Source organism: Acomys russatus, chromosome 19, assembly GCF_903995435.1.
Source record: "Acomys russatus chromosome 19, mAcoRus1.1, whole genome shotgun sequence".
Taxonomy (NCBI): domain Eukaryota; kingdom Metazoa; phylum Chordata; class Mammalia; order Rodentia; family Muridae; genus Acomys; species Acomys russatus.
In genome coordinates, this window is record NC_067155.1 from 53,356,006 (window position 1) to 53,375,802 (window position 19,797).

Below are 19,797 nucleotides of genomic sequence, written 5' to 3' on the forward strand. Positions count from 1 at the left end.
CTCCTCCTCAGGGAGGTCAGCTGATTCTCTGTCTTTAAAAAGTTCAAAACTTTATTCCAGGGATATCCATTCTCCAGTATTTATTCCTCTGATAGGAGAGATCCTGTGTCTCCAGGGGTTGGGGACCCAAAGACAGCACCTGAGAGTGGAAGGCTTGGAGGCGCTGCTGTTTGTGCTTATCTTTCAGAATAAAAGGAATGCAGAGGGCATGGTAGGCCCTGAAGGGGTTAACTGCCAGCCTTCTGGCCCACCCCTCAGGGATTGTCAACCAGTGACAATTAAGCATGATGAAGTAATGCCTGCCCTTTTATTTCCATTGGCTGCCATACTCGTCCATCAATCTCAAGAAGCAAGTTTTGAAAGAATCTTTGAACTTTTATGACTCTCTTTCTCAGCATTAACCCTTTAACTCACCTGTGGCTTCAGGGCTTCTTTCCAGCCCCGACCCAGGAAGGGACGGGATGAAAAGCAGGCTTCTGGGAAGAAGATCAAGCCTGTCCCCAAGAGCCAGGCCTGACAGGCTTTGTACAGTCTTGTTTTTCCTTTTTGACTTCAACCCACAAGGGACTGAGGACTAAAAAAACAAAATAAACACAAGTCGTTTGAGAACAATCACAGAAACAGCTTGGTCTGCTGCTGTATTGAAATAAAAGTATATTTTAAATTACAAGAGTGATACAAAATAGGACAAGACTTGTCTAAGATTTGTCAGTCCTGGGTCTTGCACATTGGAGGTTTTGCTGTATTTAATTTCTATGTGTGCCCTCCATCCCCTGGCATGCTGGGGACTGAACTTCACATGCTGGCAAGCATTCTATTTCTGAGCCACAGCACTAACCTGGAATTCATTTCCAAATAGGTAATACACCTCCATGGTGCAGAGCTGAAAAGGCACTAAATTGAATCCCTCAGTGCTGTGTAAGCCAATAGTCATACATGCGTGTGGTCATACATGCGTGTGGTGAAAGTTCCAGTGTATCAAAGAATAGCTTTCCTTCTTTTCTCAGGTTTCCTACCCCCATTGTCATGTCTTTCCCAAGAAAATTCAACATATAAAATATTAAGCATAGATCTTTGGTTTACCCAAGTAGTAAAATATTCTGTATCATGTTTTTATTTAAGGATATCATCAAGCCATTCCACATGAACACATATTGCCTTTTTTCTTTTTGTTTTTGTTTTTGTTTTCCCAAGACAGGGTTTCTCTGTGTAGCCTCGGCTGTCCTAGACTCATTTTGTAGACCAGGCTGGCCTTGAACTCACAGTGATCCACCTGCCTCTGCCTCCCGAGTGCTGGGATTAAAGGCCACCACGCCCGGCCCCAGATTGCCTTTTTTCAATGCTGAGGATCAAACTGAGAGCCTTGGTTTCAGCTTTTGTGTGTTTTTGACAGGGCCTCGCCAAGACCAGAATCTTGTGGGCTCTGGATTCCTATAAGCTCTTGGTTCAATTACATCCACACTATTACTCTAGCCTGTAACTCCTGGTCCCCTTGCCTGGCTCGAGCCTTATTACCTTGGTCCTCAAGTCTCTCCATAGGATGTGTATCATCCTTTATAAGTTAATTTGTGAGACCTCAGCAGGTGAAACAATCCCATGCAGTTGGCACCACACCAGGCTCCCGCAGTGTCATGGTCCAGGAGCATGTACTCCGAATCTTAAGGTTGCAAAATTCACATTGTCCCAGATGTGCTCTTACATACAACCTGTGCTGATACTGCTGCCTCCACAGACTCTTCATTCTTTCCGTTAATGCTGTGGGTAGTTGATAATCGAGCCAAACTGGACCTTGACTCATATATAAATAGCCTGGTAGGCACCTTAAGAGCAATGGTGACAAAGGCTTAAGGCCTCTTTGTTTTAAGTTTTTTTTTTTAATATTTTTGGTTGTGAGCCTAGTCTTTAACAGCTGAGGCGCCTCTCCAGCCCTTGTTTTGAGTTTTCTGTTTGCCAACTTGCAGCGGTGGGATTGGATCCGGGGTCTTGCATGCTGTTAGGTAAGTGCTGTGTTGCCGAGCTATAACCCTAGTCCGTTAATTGATTTTTGAGACAGGGTTTCTTTCTTTCTTAGATTTATTTATTATTATGTATACAGTGCTCTGCCTGCATGTATACCTGCATGCCAGAAGAGGGCATCAGAACACATTATAGATGGCTGTGAGCCACCATGTGGTTGCTGGGAATTGAACTCAGGACCTCTGGAAGAGCAGTCTGTGCTCTTACTGCTGAGCCATCTCTCCAGCCCCATGAGACAAGGTTTCCTTATATTGCCCAGGCATGCACTACCATGCCTAGTTTAATTTTGAATATATATATACATATATATATACATATATATATATATAATTTATTATTATTGCTACAGCTGTATTTCAATAGTAGAGTGAGTTCTTGGTTATCACTCATGAGTAGCCACGTTCTCTAAGTCATAGTCCCACAGGCAAGCTTACACAGAGGCTAGCCTTGTGGGCTCTGGGTTCCTACAAGCTCTTGGTTCAATTCCTGTAGCCATAACAACACTGTGGCCAAATAACTTAGTATCTCTTTGAGCCTTAGCTATAAACGGGGAGAGATTGGCAATGATTTAAAGAGATGGCAGATATGAAGGGTTTTAAAGGCCGGGGATACAAACTGGGGTAGACCCCAAGATTCAGGAGACAGAGGCAGAGGCTCATGCAAAGTTTCAGAGTGGCCTGGTTTACAGAGCAAGTTCCAGACTACCTAGGGCTAGGTAGGGAGAGACCCTTGTCTTACAGAGAGGAAAGCCAAATGCCAGAACAAGAGCACAAGAACAGTTTTCTTCCTAGTCCAGAAACCCTAGCTTCTGCGGCTCCATCCTGTGGCAGTCAAGCCCACTGTGTGTATGTGTGTGTGTGTGTGTGTGTGTGTGTGTGTGTGTGTGTGTGTGTGTGTGAACAAAGCTGTTCTTTCTGTTTTCTGTCCCTTCTGTCTTTGGACATAGAGCTGATCAATTAGCCTATGAGGATGGTTGAGACAGCTGAATGAATGCAACCCAGGTTGGATTTGACTGGGCCTTTTACAAGACCAAGCAAGGAAGGTACAGGAAGACATTATTTCCTTTCCAATGAGGCTGGCTGGCTTGGGGTCCCCACCCCCCCCCCCCCCCGCATTAAAAGATCATCTTTTGAAATAAGCCCCCTTCATCTTTTCTCTTACTCTCACCTATTCTCAGCTCCAGGGGTAAGGCAATCAGGCAAAGTCAGAGCTCAAGGGTCTGGCCCTTCCCCCCCTTTGGCCCAAAATAACCTCCTCCCCCCCTACCCCCCCACTTGGAGCGAATGCTTGGAATTCTTTCAACTGAGGACAAAGCCTTTCATCTGCCAATTACTGATAAAGAGAAAATGCAAATATGCTGGGGAAGGTGATCCATCAAGGGTCCAACGGTTATTGAGTGACCACTTAGACCCAGCAGAGGGGGTAGGCATTCTGGGGGAGTCAAAGGGGGCAACAAACACCCAACTGGCCCATTCTTCTCTCAGGTTCGTGGTGGGAGGGGATTACGTCAGGTGACTGGTCAACCTCTTCCCACCCTAACAAGTCAGAAACTCTTCATGGACGTGAGACAGGGACTTAACTGCTGTCTCTTGGAAGTGGTCAACATCAGACCTTTTTGCCCCACACCTCCCCCCCCTCCCCCCCCTGCTAACTTCAGCCTTTTTTGGGTGTGGGGGGGGAAATGCTTAGAAGCCATAGGGGAAAGGGGACATCAGGGAGGAAGATGTCGAGTGTCCCATTTCGACAGTTTTGCTTTATGCTTGTGCTGAAGGTCAACCCAGGCCCCTCCTTTAAATCAGCATTTAGTTCGTTCTGAAGCATAAATGGTTGGTGAACATTTGAAAAGGCAAAAGCTGTGTGACCCGGGGTGGGGCTGCCTTTTGGAATCCCAGCTACCTCATTTACAAGGCGGAGCAACAAGGCCCAAGACATTTTCTTAAAAAGATTCTTTCTCACAAGAAGGGGTACATTAAATGGTCCACATTCCCCTCCCTCCTTTTTCCTTTTTTCGTGTGCTTGGATATGAAACCCAAGGCCTTACGGTTGGTTGCTAGGCCAAATGCTCCACCACTGAACCACATCCCAGCCGGCCCCTGGTCTTCAACAGAGGGATTGCTAGAAAGGCTGCCCAATGGAGGCAGCTGAGCCAATGGAGATGTGACTTCAGTTTGGTGACAAATTTGGGTGTTTGGTACCTCATCCCTACGTAAAAGATTTCTACTGCTAACCTGCAGGAATTAAAATAGTAGAGAGTAGCCTTGGGGAGGGGTGGGGAAAACTATAGAACGCTATGACATCGAATTCTAATGTGAGGGAGGGACAAGCAACCCTGGCTCACAGCTGATCGCAGGTGGCAAGGCCACTTCCTCCCCACACTCTGTCTGAGCTAGTGCTTGTTGACACTAGGACAAGATAAAAAGAGCAGCCATCCTAGCCTGGTGGTGGCGGCTCACGCCTTTAATCCCAGCGCTTGGGAGGAAGAGGCAGGTGGATCTCCGTGAGTTTGAGGCCCTCCTAGTCTACAAGGGGAGTCCAGGACAGACAGGGCTCTGTTACCCAGAGAAACCCTGTTTCGAAAAACCAAAACAAACGAAAGTAAAGAGCAGCCATCCACATTCCGAATTTCTTGAATCTGGGTTTCCCAATGTGCAAAATGACCTGCTTTAACTTTCGCACTGGGTAAGAAGCCGCAATTATTACATGCTAGGGTCATCTGGGAGGTCTCCCAGCCTACGTTTCGCCTGGTGCTGTATCATTAGGCCTTGCAGGGCACCAGAGGCTTGGAAGCAACAAAATTTAGGTCCTGCTTTCTCTCAACTAAAATGGACCTGACTTGTCCACTTTGGAATTACAGGACCACTCAGGGCCGTAGTCATAAGCTCTATTTAAGAGGGCAAGGTGCACCGGGGATCTGATATTCCGAGCATAGTCACAGAGGGTGTTCCCAGTTAATCAAGGTGTGCTACCCCGGAAAGCCATAAACATCCCCACCAATTTTCTCGTAAATTGCCATACGAGGGGCTTACCTTTTTTTTTGTCTGCTTGCATTAGGGACGCTGGGTCCGATTCTCTATTTACCTCCTGTGTATCGATTGATCTCTTCTTGGCGACTGTAGACTTTTTTTTTCCCCCTTTTAAAAGCCCAACTTCTGTTTCAGGGCTCTTTACCGAGGCTGTCCGAATGAATGAACCAAAGGCTGTCTTCCGGTCAGCTGCAGTTTGAAAAGGCTGTGGACTGGCCCGATTTCCTGTACCTGTGCGTCTGTCTCATTATTATTTCAGCCCGGGAGTTTAAAAGTTATGCCGCCTATACAGATACCGAGCTGCGCTAATTTCTTTCTGAGCCCCTCAGATGCCTCCTCCATATGGCAGGTTCGCAAATGGATAGGGGTCTGGACAGGCTGGCCCCTCCCCCCTAGACATGCAGTAGAAAAGAAAAAAAAAAAGAAAGAAAGAAATTATACATACAAAATACTTTGAATTTAGGTCGCCAGCATAGGTAATGAGGAAAGGTGGATGCAGGAAGAGAGGGGCAGCCGTAGGTAACCCAAGCAAGGGGGGCAGGGGCAGAGGTGGGGGGTCGTTTTGGGGGGTGCCAGGCCCCGGGGGCTTTCACGCCAGCAGGCTGGGCTAGCATTTCCGCGCCTCCCGCTGAGGCCATCCGTGCAAATCTGCACCTCCCTCTCCACCCCCTCCTCTCTTTCCCTCCCTCCCTGCCCCGCCATCTCTGGGATGCACCCGCCGCCTGCAACTCAGCCCTCCAAAAGTCAGCTCCCGGGCTGCGGCGGCGCCTGCGTGCAGAGGCGCACTCGTGACCCAACAACAAAACAGCGATGCCAAGGCGCTAACGGCGCCCGGTGCGTCCCAGACTCCCTTCTGGCCCCACACCTCCTAAGGCTGCGGTCCCCGACACCCCCAACCCGAGCCCCCCTTCTCCCCAACTAGTCCAGCCGCAAGCTCAGAGCGCGATCAGCAACAATGTTTACGTTCCGGGGATTATGACGTCGACGCCTCCCCCCCCACCCCAACTGCTGAAAATGGTTTCCTAGGACTTTGCAAACGGATCTGCTTAAGTGTTGGTGCAAAACTTTATAGATATCGGCTCTGGCTTGCTCTATTTATTTATTTTTTGGTTTCTTTTCTTTGGTCTTCCCTCCTTCCCCCCCTCCGCCAAAATGCAGGGGGCAGGAGTGTTGACAATTAATTGGTGAACTCTCCTAAAAAAATGGAGGCAGAGAAAGACTCTGGAAGAAGATTGGTGTGTAGCTTTTTTTTTCTCCCCCAAATCTGTATCTGGTATATGATTGATTTATTTTTATTTTTTGGTTGTTTCTTGCTGCTTTTTCTTTCCTTTTCTGAATTTTGCAAGAGGACCGGAAAAAATAATAAATTGCATGCAAAAGGAAGCAAGCAGCTTACTCCTCCAGTCTCTTGTGAGGCTCAGGGTTTCAGACACTTAAGTGGGGAGGAGGTAGCGCCGAAAGGCGTGGAGGGGGCTGAGCGGGTTAGGGGTTCGCCTGGGATCTGGGGGGCTGCGGGGCTCGGTGCTGAGCGACGGAGGGAGGAGGAAGAGGGATGCGGGGAGTGGCGGGGGAGTCTCCTTAGGAAGTGAGTGTGCGCGCGCGCTCGTGGGGAGATGAGGCAGCTGCTGGTGCGTTTTGGGGTCTCTGATGGAAGCTTTGTGGTGGGCTGGCTGCCTCTCCCTCTCTCCCCACGCTCTTAACCTCCTCCCCTCCCTTCCTCTTCTTGTACTAGCGGTCGTTCGGCGGAGGCGGCTAGGGTCTCAACCCTTCCGTTTCAGCTTTCCAGCTTTTCTGTAGCTCCGGAGCGGCTCCAGCCTTAGCAATGCCGCCGGCCCTGGGTTCCGGCTTCCCGGGTTGGCCGCTGTGGCCGCTGGGGCTGCTGTTACCGCTGAGCCGGGCGCTGCAGCGGCTTCTCCTGGGGCCTACATCTGCCCCGCCAGCTCATACTCGGAGCCCCCTTCGGGGGTTATATAACCAGGCTCCTAGTCAAGCTGGCGAAGCTCAGCACATCACTGGGGCTGGGGACAGAGGAAAGCCCCCAAATAGCACCTCCATAGCTTCCAAAGATGCAGGAGGGGAGTGCTTCGTGTAAGGACAGTCAGGCCTTGGGGGTACGAGCCCCCTTTTCTGCTTTTCGGGATCTTTGGCATTTGCGCAAAGTTACTCAGATTGCAATGCTGGGGTGCAGTGGGCGCGCGACTCTTGCACCTGTTCGTGGTGGGCCCAGAGTAAGAGGAGACCCCCAATGTCCTCTAAGTAATGTCCCGGGTTCTCTGGTTGGGTCCCCGCAGCGTGCGATTGACCGCCAGAGATACGACGAGAACGAGGACTTGTCGGACGTGGAAGAAATTGTCAGCGTCCGTGGTTTCAGCCTGGAGGAGAAGCTACGTAGCCAGCTGTACCAGGGGGACTTCGTGCATGCCATGGAGGGCAAAGGTGAGGCGCCCCCTCTCCTGGCTGTACTCTGTGCAGAAGGCCAGCATGCACGTGGGGAGGGAGCTGCCTGTGGCTGGGTTTGTATTTCGCGCCCGCGTCCCCCATTCCAGGGGATCCGGTGACGAAACCAGACTGAGCACTGGGGGTGGGGGGTGGGGGGTGGTAAGGGAGGAGGGCAGGCAGGAAGAGGGCTGGGCCTGGCGTGGGCCTAGGCCCTGACTGCACCCATCACTAACACCAGGGTGGTCACTGCCAAGTGACTGAGAGCGACCCTGGAACAGACACTAGGACTAAGGGAAGGCGAGCGCAGCATCCTTCTTCCCGCGCTCTCTGCGCTGCCAGAGGTGCAGTGCCTGGCAGAGGAGCCCTTCCCAACGTCCCTGGGACATCGTCCCTCGGGACATCGGGGTGATGGCCTTAAAAAAGCCTCCCAAACAAACAAACTCCTTTCATCCAGGGCCTGGCCGGTTATGGACTGGAAATGAGTTTAGGACCTGGCGATGGCAGTACCTTACACCCCTTGGAGCCTTGTTTGGGTCTGACCCTTGGGTCTGTAGTGCCTTTCTCCCTTCGAGGGTCCTGCCCTGCGGCATGGGAGAAGGGTCTATGTGGGCTGTTGGGAGTTATTGGCTCTACCCCTTTTCTCCCCAAGCTGGAGCCCCCAGCGCTACAACCTTGACAGTCCGAATCATGGGGTCTAGGTCATACATGTAATGAATTACCCGCTCAGGCCTAAAGTTAAAAGCAAAAAAAAAAAAAAAAAAAAAAACCAACCCAAAACCAAACAAACAAAAAAACCCTTGGCAGTTTGAATGGTAGACCCAGGTACCTCTCTGAAAACAAGGTCTTGTTCCATGTCCGGCATGAGAGCTCTGTGCCCTCTGACCTTCCAGATATTAAGTAGAAAGAAGTTGGGTATGCTCCAGTTTTGAAGGGACCTCCTGCCTTTCAGTTTCTCCCTGGCTCTCCCTCCTACTGACGGTGTGGCCGGGGTGGGGGTGGTATTCCTTAAATGTATTGGGTGATGCTCCTGATTAACACGAGGCTTTAGGCGCTCTGAACCCCCCTTAGGCAGCATTCTGGGGGTCTTTTGTGGGTTCTGGTCCCAGAATCTATGTTGGCTTATGAGATTGGAGTTGGAGAGAAGCCTGTACTTACCCAAGCCTTCCTACGGTGTATGGGCTTTTTTTTTTTTTAAAGTTTCCTTTCAATTTCCCCATCCCCACCTCCCTTGGAAACCCCTGTCCTCCCTGGGAGCTGACAGTAGGGGAAGTGCCTCCCTCCTCAGGGTTCTGGTTGAGTGGCTGAGGCCTAGAGTTAGCTCTAGAGGAGACTGCCGGGCTTTGCATTTTTTGAAGTTTCTCTTTTGTGCTCATAGCCTCCTGGGGCTCTGGTGGAGTTAGGGAGAAGTTGGGGGGGGGGGGAGAATAAAAATTTTTTCCCCTCTGAGAAATTTTACCCAAAAGCAGGGTGCCAGCTCTCCAACTGCACTTACCATTTTCTCTGTATAAATGGGATTTTAATTCTCCTTTTCTCCCTCCGCTTTACTGAGCTTGGCGAAGCCTATGAGAAAACAATATGCAAACTGTCCTAGTCATTTGTCAGGGATTCTCAGGCCAGGATTTATTTGTGAGCTTTTTCTCAGGCCCATTTGTGGAAGCCGAAACTGGGGGGGGGGGGGGGGGGGGGGGAAAGCTAGGGGTGTCTAGGCAGGGAAGGTTACCATCTAGGGAGCTCTAAAGGAGATCCCTAAAATGCTGTCCTGGCTCCCTTCAAAGGAGAGGGCCCTCGGGTGTTGCTTGTTAATTTAGATCTGGCCCCAAAACCGGAGGGAGGAGCTGAAAGGCAGAAGGCACTCTTAGTGTGGATTCAAAACAGAAGCGCCTCAAACTTCTCTCTCCTTAAATCCTGAGGAAACCCCATTCACTGAGAGCCCCTGGGGATCTGAGCCTCTGGGGTCAGGGCTTTCCTGGCCTTGGGTTTTGTTCTTCCTCTCTTCTGAGCCAGTAGCTTTGGCCTCCTCCTCCCCCGCCTCCCCCCCCCCCCCAAAGGCTGCCCTAGTGAACTGTTTTCCCTGGGGCAGAGGCCTGGTAGCTCCAGAACTCTTCTCTGTCCTTTCTGACCAGCTTGGAGAGGTCCCATGCCCTTGGTGCCTCAGATTGGTCACCTGACTTGGGTGAGAAGAGGATGTGTCCCAGTATCCCTCAGCTCCATTGTTGGGGGATGTATGTGGCTGGGACAGAGCCACTGGCTTGGGGCCTGAGGAAAAAGAGACATCAGGCTAAGGCTGAGGGGCTTTGGATAGGAGTGCGTGTGTGTGTGTGTGTGTGTGTGTGTGTGTGTGTGTGTGTGTGTGTGTGTATGTGTGTATGTGTGTGTACCATGTAAGCTGCAGATAGAAAACTGCCTTGTGGAGTTTTTCTTTTTTGGGGGGTGGTGGTCTTCCCGTGGTCTGTCTTCACAGTTCACTAGCCCATCCCCGCCTCCTGGTTATCCGGTGGAAGCAAGTGTTACGATGGGTTGCAGCAGAATTTCACTATAGGAAGACAACAAAGCTGTGCCCAGTTCCCTAGTTATTTTGGCACCAAATACATAGTTTCCAGGGAAACCGGCTCCCCCTCCTCCCCTTCACCATGCAGGATGATATTACAATAAGATTCTCAGTGGTGCTCAGCTACAATGAGGACCGCCCCCCCCCCCCACTCCACCCTAACCCCCACTCCCCCCTAACCCCCCCCCCCCCCCCAGGATTTAGATTCTCCCAGGTGACATGCTTTGGTTCCCCTGTCCCTCTTCTATCTCAGCTCAGCCTGGGATGTGTTTGTCTATCCCTGTGAGTTTTCAGTATAGAGTTCTTGATAAGTCTCCTCCCCAGCCCAGGCTGGCCTTTGGCTGCTCATTGACAAGTTGGGACCCGTGGGGCACGCAGGGAATGAGTAGGCAGAGGAGCTGATGGAGGCTATGGCGTGGCGGCATGGCGCGGGGGCCTTATCTGTTTTCTTGTTATTTTTCCAGGGAGTTTTGCCCTCAAGCTGGTACCTACATCTAGTGTACACACCTCCTTTATGATTTCTGTCCCCTTCACCAATGACTTGTGCTTCATTTGCTCCTAAAGAACTTAGCCAAATAATTGTTTCTATTTCAAATACCCAAACAGATTTCAACTATGAATACGTACAGAGAGAAGCTCTCAGAGTTCCCCTGGTTTTCCGAGACAAGGATGGACTGGGAATCAAGTAAGTGACTGACATTAACCCCTTCTTCTCCGGCCTTTCTCCCTATCATAATTTCTAGCTTTCGGTGGGTCCTGCCTCCTCACCACTCAGCGCTTCCAGAGGGACTTTGCCTACAGTCTGAGAACAGCTCCTTCTTTCCCAAGGCCTACCCGAGGAGGAGAAAAAAACAACTGTCTGAAAATGATCTTTTTCAGGAATTTAGGAGGGAAGTCCTAGGTCCATTTAAGCAGTAGTGATCTCCTGCTGCCTTCTGGTCTAACCCTGGTCCCAGGCAGCAACTTCCTGTTGAGCGTTGCCTAGTCGTATTCTGCATGTAGATGGAGATGCATGTTTTCTCAGCAGACTCCCAGTGTGTGGGGAATGGGTCTCTTTCTATGAAGGGTGTGTCTTTCCTCCCCTTTTCCTGCCTACCTCTGTCTATCCAGAGCTGCCAGCATTCTGGCTTGGGGAGAGATGGGAGGCAGGCTGGAAGAACAGGTTCCGCTCCTTAAGCAGGGATAAGAAAGGAGTTTTAGGCTGCCCCCTCTGTAGCATCCACTGCTAGGCTTGTTTGTGTAATTCTTACAAGAGGTGTGAGACTTTGAGCATCCTTCTCTCTATGCAGTCCTGGCTGGCCTAGATAGAGCTCACTCTGTAGACCAGGCTGGCCGCCAACTCACCTGCCTCTTTCTCAGCGCTGGGATTAAAGGTGTGTGACACCGTGCCTGCCTTTTAGTATCTCTTTATCGTTTTATTTTTGTGTTTTGTTCCCCTCTTGACTCCCCCCAAAATACCCACCCCTCTGCTGGGTCTCTGAGAGTGGGCACGCAATAATCGTTAGCATATATGTCACTGTCCAAAAAGGCATGATGTGCCCTTTTCTGACTCTGACTTTGTTAGTTAAAACAAAAATTTTTTGAGATAGTTTATTGCTGTGTAGCCAAGGCTGGCCTGGAACTCAAAAGCTTCCTGTTTCAGCCCCCCAACTAGGGGCTAAGTATAAAGGGGTCTCTCCCATAGTCCATATAACTCTGCAGGGGAAATGTTCTCTCTCTCTCTCTCTCTCTCTCTCTCTCTCTCTCTCTCTCTCTCTCTCTCTCTCTCTCTCTCCTTCTCTCCCTTCTGACAGGGTTTCTCTATTACACATAGCTCTGGCTGTCTGATACTCTTTTAGACCAGGCTAGCCTTGAACTCACAGAGATCTGGCTCCATTGCTGGGGATTAAATGCGCCACCACGCCCGCCTGGCGGAAAGTATTTTCTAAAGGGAGAGAGCCAGCCTAAATGAAAGCGGTATTGGGTCCTTGAGACCACGTGTCAGTTTTCGCTGCAGTAAATTGACCAATGAGATCCCATCCTCCCCCAAGGCTTCCGCCTTCCTCTTAAGGTAGGGCACGTACTCCGTGATTCTGGGTGTCTTCCCTTGAGGAATTTACCTGAGTTTCCAGGTTTGCGCTATGGATTACCTCATATCCCAATGCTTAGAATAAGGAACCTCTTTGAGAAAAATAGCTTCCCCTTTGATTCAGGGCAGAATTTAGCTCTGTTTTTTTTTTTTTTTTTCCTTTCTTTCTTTTTTCTCCGCTGTCTTTTGTTGTTCTGGTTTTTCGAGACAGAGTTTCTCTGTGTAGCCTTGACTGTCCTGGGCTCGCTGTGTAGACCAGGCTGACCTGGAACTCACAGCTATCCGCCTGCCTCTGCCTCCCGAGTGCCGGGATTAAAGGCCTGCGCCACCACGCCCGGCTTTTTTTTTTTTTTTTTTTAAACCAACTATCCATGCTTCTCTCTAGGATGCCAGATCCTGATTTCACAGTCCGGGATGTCAAACTCCTGGTGGGTAAGTACCGTGGGGTGGAGCAGGAGAAGGGAAGGGTGGGGGAGGTCTTCACTACCCGTGCGGTCAGACTTACAGCTGCTTCAGAAAAGACTGTGCTCCCTGGAGGAGGTTGGAGCAGGTGTAAGCTGCAACCGTCTGCCTCAGGAGAACAGGTTAGATGGCAAAGTCCTGAGGAGCTCTGGCAGAGGACGTTTGCCAGCACAGTTTTATGAGGCGATTTGGACCCGTCTCTATCTTGGGCGTCGGCAGTGCAATCTCAGATCTCTCCTTTGCGTTTGTTTGTGGGTTGCTGGGTAAACACTGGGGTGCTTCATGACCCCGAAAAGACTTTCATGTGTTCACGAGGTAGGGGTGGGGGTTGGGGAAACTATGTCTCCTTTTTTCCTCAGGGTTCTAGACAGGGTAGGGTGGGGCTCTCCACTCTGCGGTCAGCAAATTAACTCTCCAGGGACCTGCCAAGGGTGGCTGGTGGCTCAGCACTCTCAGCTTTCCACCAGGTAGCAAGCAAATGACATTCCAGATCGTGTAGAAAATCATCTCTTGCCTACCTGGTAGGCTGTGGGTGTAGCTGACAAGGCCCCTGCCCTCTACTGGGGTGAAGGGCAATAAAGACATTAACAACGTATCTTTCTAGTGACTGCAAGGGCTTTGAAGAAATAAACTAGGGTGAGGGACCGAGCATGGTAGGGCTGTGCCTTAGGGAGGCTCCTTAGGGAAGGCCTCTTGGGCTGAGAGGAGGCATTTGAACAGATACAAATGTTAGCAATCAACTACGGGGCCTGGAGAGGCGCCTCAATCGTAAAGAGCAATTGCTGCTCTTCAGAGGACCTGAGTTTGTTTGTTTCTCAGCACCCATGTTGGGGTGCACAAAACCACTGTAACTCCAGCTCCAGTGGATCTGACACCCTCGTCTAGCCTCTCTGGGCACCAGCGTACAGAAACAAAGACACACAGATAAAAATTGAATTAATTAATAGCTGGGCATGGCGGCTCATGCCTTTTAATCCCAGCACTGGGGAGGCAGAGGCAGGCGGACCGCTGTGAGTTCCCAGGCCAGCCTGGTCTACAAAACAAGTCTAGGACATCCAGGGCTACATAGAGAAACTCTGTCTCAAAACAAAACAAAACAAAACAAAACAAAACAAAAAAAACCTCTTAACAATCAGCTGTGGAAAAGAAGAGTCTAAGCTGTGAGATGAGCAAGGGGAAAGGCCAGGGGGATAAATCTGCCATTTCAGCCTTACATGACAAGGAGAAAGTGGAAGAAGGGTTGGCAGAGTCCCCAGGGCCAGGGCTTCAGGGCCTAGGGAAATTTGGATTGGCTATGTAGTATGATGCAAACACTTGAGGAGCTGAAAACTAGGGTGGAAGTGAACCTATGTGATTATTTTCTTTGATTATTGGCACTTTATAATTAATTAATTAAAAATAAATTTTATGATACTGGAGGTTAAACCCAGGGCCTCACAATGCCAGGCAAGTTGTCTATTAACTGAGCTATATTCCTTGCTCAACTTTTTTAGTTTTTGCTTTGTTGGTTTTTCCGAGACAGGGTTTCTCTGTGTAGCCTTGCCTGTCCTGGGCTCACTTTGTAGACCAGGCTGGCCTTGAACTCAGAGATCCGCCTGCCTCTGCCTCCCTGAGTGCTGGGATTGAAGGTGTGCGCTGCCATGCATGGCTCTTTTTTTTTTTTTTTTTTTTTAAGTTAAAATGAAATTCATTTAACAAAACCCCCTATTTAAAGCTTATAGTTCATAGGTTTCTGGTTGTTGTTGTTTTAATATTTATGATATTTTGCAACCACTACTATGTAATTCTAGACTACTGTCCCCAACAAACCCTGTAGGTCCTACTTGTATGGTCCCTTCATTTTCTTTTTTTGGAAGGGCCATGTTTTATTTATCCATTTATCCGCTGGTAGACATCTTGCTTGTTTCTACCTCCTAGAATAGTTATGGATAGTGCAGTGGCTGTTCATGTAAAAGTTTTTAAGAACACCTATTTCTGTTGAGCCTTAGGGCGTGAGTATGTTTTCTGTTGCTGTGACTGGCAAGTCCGACAGCATAGTGTGAGCATCCACTTAATGCGCATGGCTTCAGCTCCCGGCAGAAACAGAAAGCCAGAGGTGGGGTGTGCAGAACTCAAGGGACACTTTGCCTATAGCAACCCGATAACCAATCAGTCACGGGAGACATTAAGGGGTCCTAACTACTACCCAATGCACCCCACCTCCGAATCTCAGTATGGAGAAGCTGAGATTCCAACATGTGAGCTTGAGGGTGACACTCGTACAGCAGCGTGACGTAACTGTTGACTGCTGACCTGTTCCCGAGTCAGGTGTCTATTTTGTGCTCCGTGTGGAGGCTCAGTTTGCTCTTCGCCTACACTTGGCATTTGTCAGGGTCTGTTTTGGTTTTGGTTTCTGCTTTTGGCGCTAAGCATTTTTTTTTTGTTTGTTTGTTTGTTGAGTTTTGTTTCTTGGGCTTTTGTGTTTATTTTAGTTTAAAGCATGGTTTCATTATAAAGTCCAGGCTGGTCTAGAACTTGCCATCCTCCTGCCTCAGCTTTGTTGTTACAGGTGTGGACTACCACACCCCATCTGTGTATTTTGATAATGGCCATGCCAGTAGGTATTAACGTGACTGGACTGAAATTTATGAACGCTACACATGTGGAGTTGGAAGGCAGCTGGCTAGTGGCATGTCGGATGATTTGGCCAGAGTAATTCGCACAATTTTTCTTTTAGATTTGTTTTTTGTTTGTTTGTTTTGGGGAGGTTTCAGATGCGGTTCCTCTGTGTAGCCTTGGCTGTCCTGGGCTCACTTTGTAGACCAGGCTGGCCTCGAACTCACAGCGATCCGCCTGCCTCTGCCTCCTGAATGCTGGGATGAAAGGCATGGGCCCCTCTCAGGTTTTTTTTTTTTTTCCTTTTCCTCTCTCTCAGGTTTTTAAGACAAGGTCTTACTGCGTCGCCAAGGCTGGTCTTGAATTCACAGAGACCCTTCTGCTTCAGCCTTCCAAGTGCTGCTGTGTCTGCTTTTGCTATTATTGTTTTGTTTTTCAAGATGGGGTGTCTCTGTGTAGCCCTGGCTGTTCTGGAACTCACTGTAGACCAGGCTGGCAGAGATTCGCCTGCGCCTGCCTCCTGGGATTAAATGTGTGTACTGCCACCTGGCTGCTTTAGCTTTATGTAATATCGTCTCCCAGAACTTTCTGATAAACTTTCCAAGCCTTTGGCAGATATATTATGCATCCTTTTTCTTTTACTTGGACCTCAAGGTTCTCGAGGTGGTAGCCGGAGGATCCAATTAGTTGGTTCCAACAACCTAGAATTGTGTTGACCAGGAAACCAGGGCTAGCTTACCCTGCTTTCATCTGTGTCGGTGTCTTTTGTTTATTTCTGTTTTGAAATGAGGTCCAACCCTTGTAGCCCAGGCTGGCCTTAAGCTCGTAGTAATCCTCCTGCCTCCTCCTCCTCCTAGATGTTGGGGTTACGTGTACGAACCGTCACGCCTAGCTCGCTTCGCATTTCCGGGGTCGTCGTATGTATGTAAATGCTTCAGGAAGGTATGGGGAGCCTGGTCGCTGTGAAGATGTTGGGGGCTGCGACTCTCCTGGGGTATTACAGTTGTCCGTTGTAGGTCTCAGTTCACACAGGCTTCTGGAGTGTGGTGTAAAGCAAGCACATTTATCATGAGTGACAGAGGTGACAAATGGAGCTGTGAATGGCTTAAGCAGGACAGAATTGTTTGACTTATGTAACATATCCAGGGTGTAACCTGCAGGCAGGTATAGACGTAGGTGCTCCAAAATTATCCCAACAGGAAGTTACCTCAGGAGGTCGCCTCTTACCTTGGGCTTGGAGGCAAGAGCCATTATCTGCTGAGCTATCTCGCCGGCCCTTGCCTTCCTTTTCTTATTTCTCTTTTTCTTTGCTTCCTCTTTCTGACTTGCTTTGGGCAGTGCCTCCCCTTGTGAAGGTAAAAACAGGCTCAGGAGGCCCAGGCTGATACCTGGACAGCCCAGGGACCTCCGTCCTGACGGTGCTCAGCCACACCCATATCATGTCTCTGAATCCTGAAGCTGGTGGCTGGGGACAGGTAGACTGAGAGGAAAGAGCAGCTCTCCTGGGTTTCCAAGTGACAGAGACCTAACATTAACTTGCGTTCTGGTAGGAGGACGGTGCTGAGGCGGCTGGCGGGAGGGTGGGGAAGACGGGTCAGTGAGCAAGCAGTTGCTGTGAAAACTTGAGAACCTGAGGGTGGATCCCCAGGGCGCACGGCAGTGCTGAGCAGGTGTGGCACCTCTCCGTAATCCCAGCACTCAGGAGGTGTTGAGGATCCTCCCAGATAAGCTGGGCAGCTAAAGGAACCAAACTGGTGAACTCTGGGCTCAAGTGAGAGACCCTGCTTCCCTCTATGGAAAGACTGAGGCAGACACCTGATGTCACCCTGTGGTCTCCACATACAAATCCACACACACATATATATTCCACACACAGACGCCTCACACACACACAGACACACAATACACACATACACACCACACATAGACACACACACAGACACCACACACACATACAGATCACACATACACACTAAACACACATACATACCATACATAGACACACACACAGACACCACACAACAAATAAACACACACACACACAACAGACCACACACACACACAACAGACACACACATACATACACATACTACACACACACATACATACACACCACACACACATACACACACACACACACACACATACACAAAAGCAAAAAAGAAAAGAAAGGAAAAAAGGTGCCGGGGGAGGCATGACCAGCTGTTCAGGCTCCAACTCTGGGCTGCTTTAAAGTCAAGCTTTTGTCTACCGGCCATCTGCTGCTCACTAGAGCCCTGTCTTTCATTTATATAAGCGGATCTCAGTATGTTTTCCAGGCTGGTCTTGAACTCCTGGGCTCAAGCATCCGTCCTCTCTAGCTTTCCAAGGTGCTGGGACTGTGCGCCCATGTCATAGTCTGCAGTGACGTGCCTTTAAAGATGAAAACAAGGAAGTTTCCATCTCTCTCCTATACTTAAAAACATTTTAGTTGAAGTACACATACTAGTAAGTTCACATATGGCAATAGTCCTGACTGATTTTTAATTAATTAATTAGTTAATTTGGTTTTTCAAGAAAGGGTTTCTCTGTTTTAGCCCCAGCTGTCCTGGACTCACTTAGAAAACCAGGCTATCCTTGAACTCACAGAGATCCCTCCTGCCTCTGCCTCCCAAGTGCTAGGATTAAAGGCGTGTTGACTGATTTTAAACAGTCCAAATATACCATGGAGACCAGCACCCCAGAGTCTCTCTCTTTTTGGCGGGGGGGGGGGGTGTGTTGAGACAGGGTCTCTCTGTGTAGCCTTGGCTGTTCTGGACTCGCTTTGTAGACCAGGCTGGCCTCGAACTCACTGAGATCCACCTGCCTCTGCCTCTCAGAGTGCTGGGATTAAAGGTGTGCGCCACCACTGCCTGGCTCCCAGATTCTCTCTTTATGTTCCCATCCATCCTCTTCCTGCCACTGTTACTTTGACAGCACAGATGCGTGTGTCTTGCCTCTCTTTCTTTCTGTTCGTGGAATCGTACTGGATATCCTCTTGTTTTTGTCTTCTGCTCAACTTTGTACTTAGGCAGCCCACAGTGTATTTACTGTGTGTGATCGTGGATTTATTTCACTGCTGTCTAGGTTTCCAGCCAGTGAATATTTCACAGTTGATTTATTTGTGATGCTGGCTGATGGGCATCTGGTAGCTGCTAGGTGAAAGGCTATATGTAAGCCAGGTGTAATGGCGCACGTGCACAGTCCTAGCATTTGGAGACTGGGGGGCGGGCAGCTGTGTGTTAGTTTCAGTTTTTTTTTTTTTGGCCAGTGCCCTTGCTCTAGTTTTACTTGTTTCCTCTCCCACGGCCAGTGTTTTTCTCCTTGTTTCAGCCATGCTCCCTTAGGTATGCAAGGTCTTGAACTTGAAATTCCACTCCCTTAGTCTCCTAATTGCACACATGTGTCTCTGTGTCCTGCACAATCTTTGTATTTCTCCTTGCTCGTTTCACTCTGTTTTGTTGAGACAGGGTCGCCTAAAGTCTGGTCTAGCCTCAGCTTCGTGATGTCCCTCCCCTTCCAGCTCCTGAAGTGCTGACTGGGATTATGTCTTACGACGTAGTTAAAACGGTGTTTTGGGCAGGTGTGGTGGCCCTCGGGAGGTGTAGGCAAGTGGCTTTCTGTCAGTTCCAGGTCAGCTTGATCTACGTAGTGAATTCTAGGTCATCCAGGGCTGCGTAGTGAGAGCCTGTCAGAGAGAGAGAGAGAGAGAGAGAGAGAGAGAGAGAGAGAGAGAGAGAGAGAGAGAGAGAGAGAGAGAGAAAGAAAGAAAGAAAGAAAGAAAGAGTGTGGTTTGTTTGTTTGGTTTGAGGTGGGATCTTGGGGTCTTGCTGTATTGTTAAGGCTGGCTCCAAACTCTAGGCTCCAGTGATCCTCTGCCACCTCCCACGGAACTGGGCTCAGGCAGTGCCCAGAGCCTCACGGTTGTTCTTTGTCTTCGCAGAAACGACTTAGCTTTGCTTTGTTCATTAAAGTACTCCTGCGTCTTGTTTGGGAGTGTTTTTCCCCCCCTCTCCAAGGTCAGGAAGATGTTCACCTATTTTTCTGAATAGCTCCTCATTGACTTTCACATTTAAATCTCAACTTCATCTGGAATTGATTTTTGTGTCTGGGAAAAGATAGGGGTCAAGATCTTTTTGAAAAAAAAAAAAAAATCCATGTGGATGAATGGTAGCCTCTCTCCATTGCACTGGCATCAGGTGCCTGTGCTTTGTGTGTGTGTGTGTGGGAACGGTGTCGGTCAGTTTCAAGGCACATGAGTCTGTTCCTTTGGTCTGTCTTGAAGTTTAAATGGTACACTATCTTGGTAATTTTGTCATGGGGCTTGCTCCTTAATAGTCTTTCCACTTTTTTTTGTCCTTTTTATTGTTTTATATGCACTTATTACTTTTTTACGTACTTAACTTATTGTGTGTGGGGCCTTGAAAATGCCCCAGGGAGTATGTGCAGGTCAGAGAACCGTTTCCTGGGCTCAGTTCTCTGCTTCCACTTTGTGGGTCCTTAGAGAGTGCACCTGGGCCTCCAGGCTTGGTGGCAAGCCTCTTTTCCCTCTGAACCATCTTGCCAGCCTGGTTTCTGTCTGTTTGCTTCTGGAGACAAGATCTCACTTTGTACCCACGTGGCTTTCA

At 49.2% G+C, this 19,797-nt stretch overlaps 1 protein-coding gene across 5 annotated transcripts in view; it reads left to right on the forward strand.

Annotated features, from left to right (window-relative positions):
* The first annotated feature begins 5,757 nt into the window (after positions 1-5,757).
* Kdm2b (lysine demethylase 2B) overlaps positions 5,758-19,797 on the forward strand; it is a 123,231-nt gene continuing 109,191 nt past the window's right edge. The window contains exons 1-4 of one of the 5 annotated variants that reach the window (XM_051161514.1): positions 5,758-6,274; positions 7,331-7,475; positions 10,633-10,711; positions 12,480-12,526. In XM_051161514.1, coding sequence (XP_051017471.1) covers positions 6,242-6,274; positions 7,331-7,475; positions 10,633-10,711; positions 12,480-12,526 — 304 coding nt within the window. In that variant the 5' untranslated portion in view covers positions 5,758-6,241. Of the gene's footprint in view, positions 6,275-6,605; positions 6,668-6,750; positions 7,476-10,632; positions 10,712-12,479; positions 12,527-19,797 lie in introns of those variants that run through there. The other 4 variants (XM_051161512.1, XM_051161513.1, XM_051161511.1 and 1 more) reach the window with 4 other exon arrangements.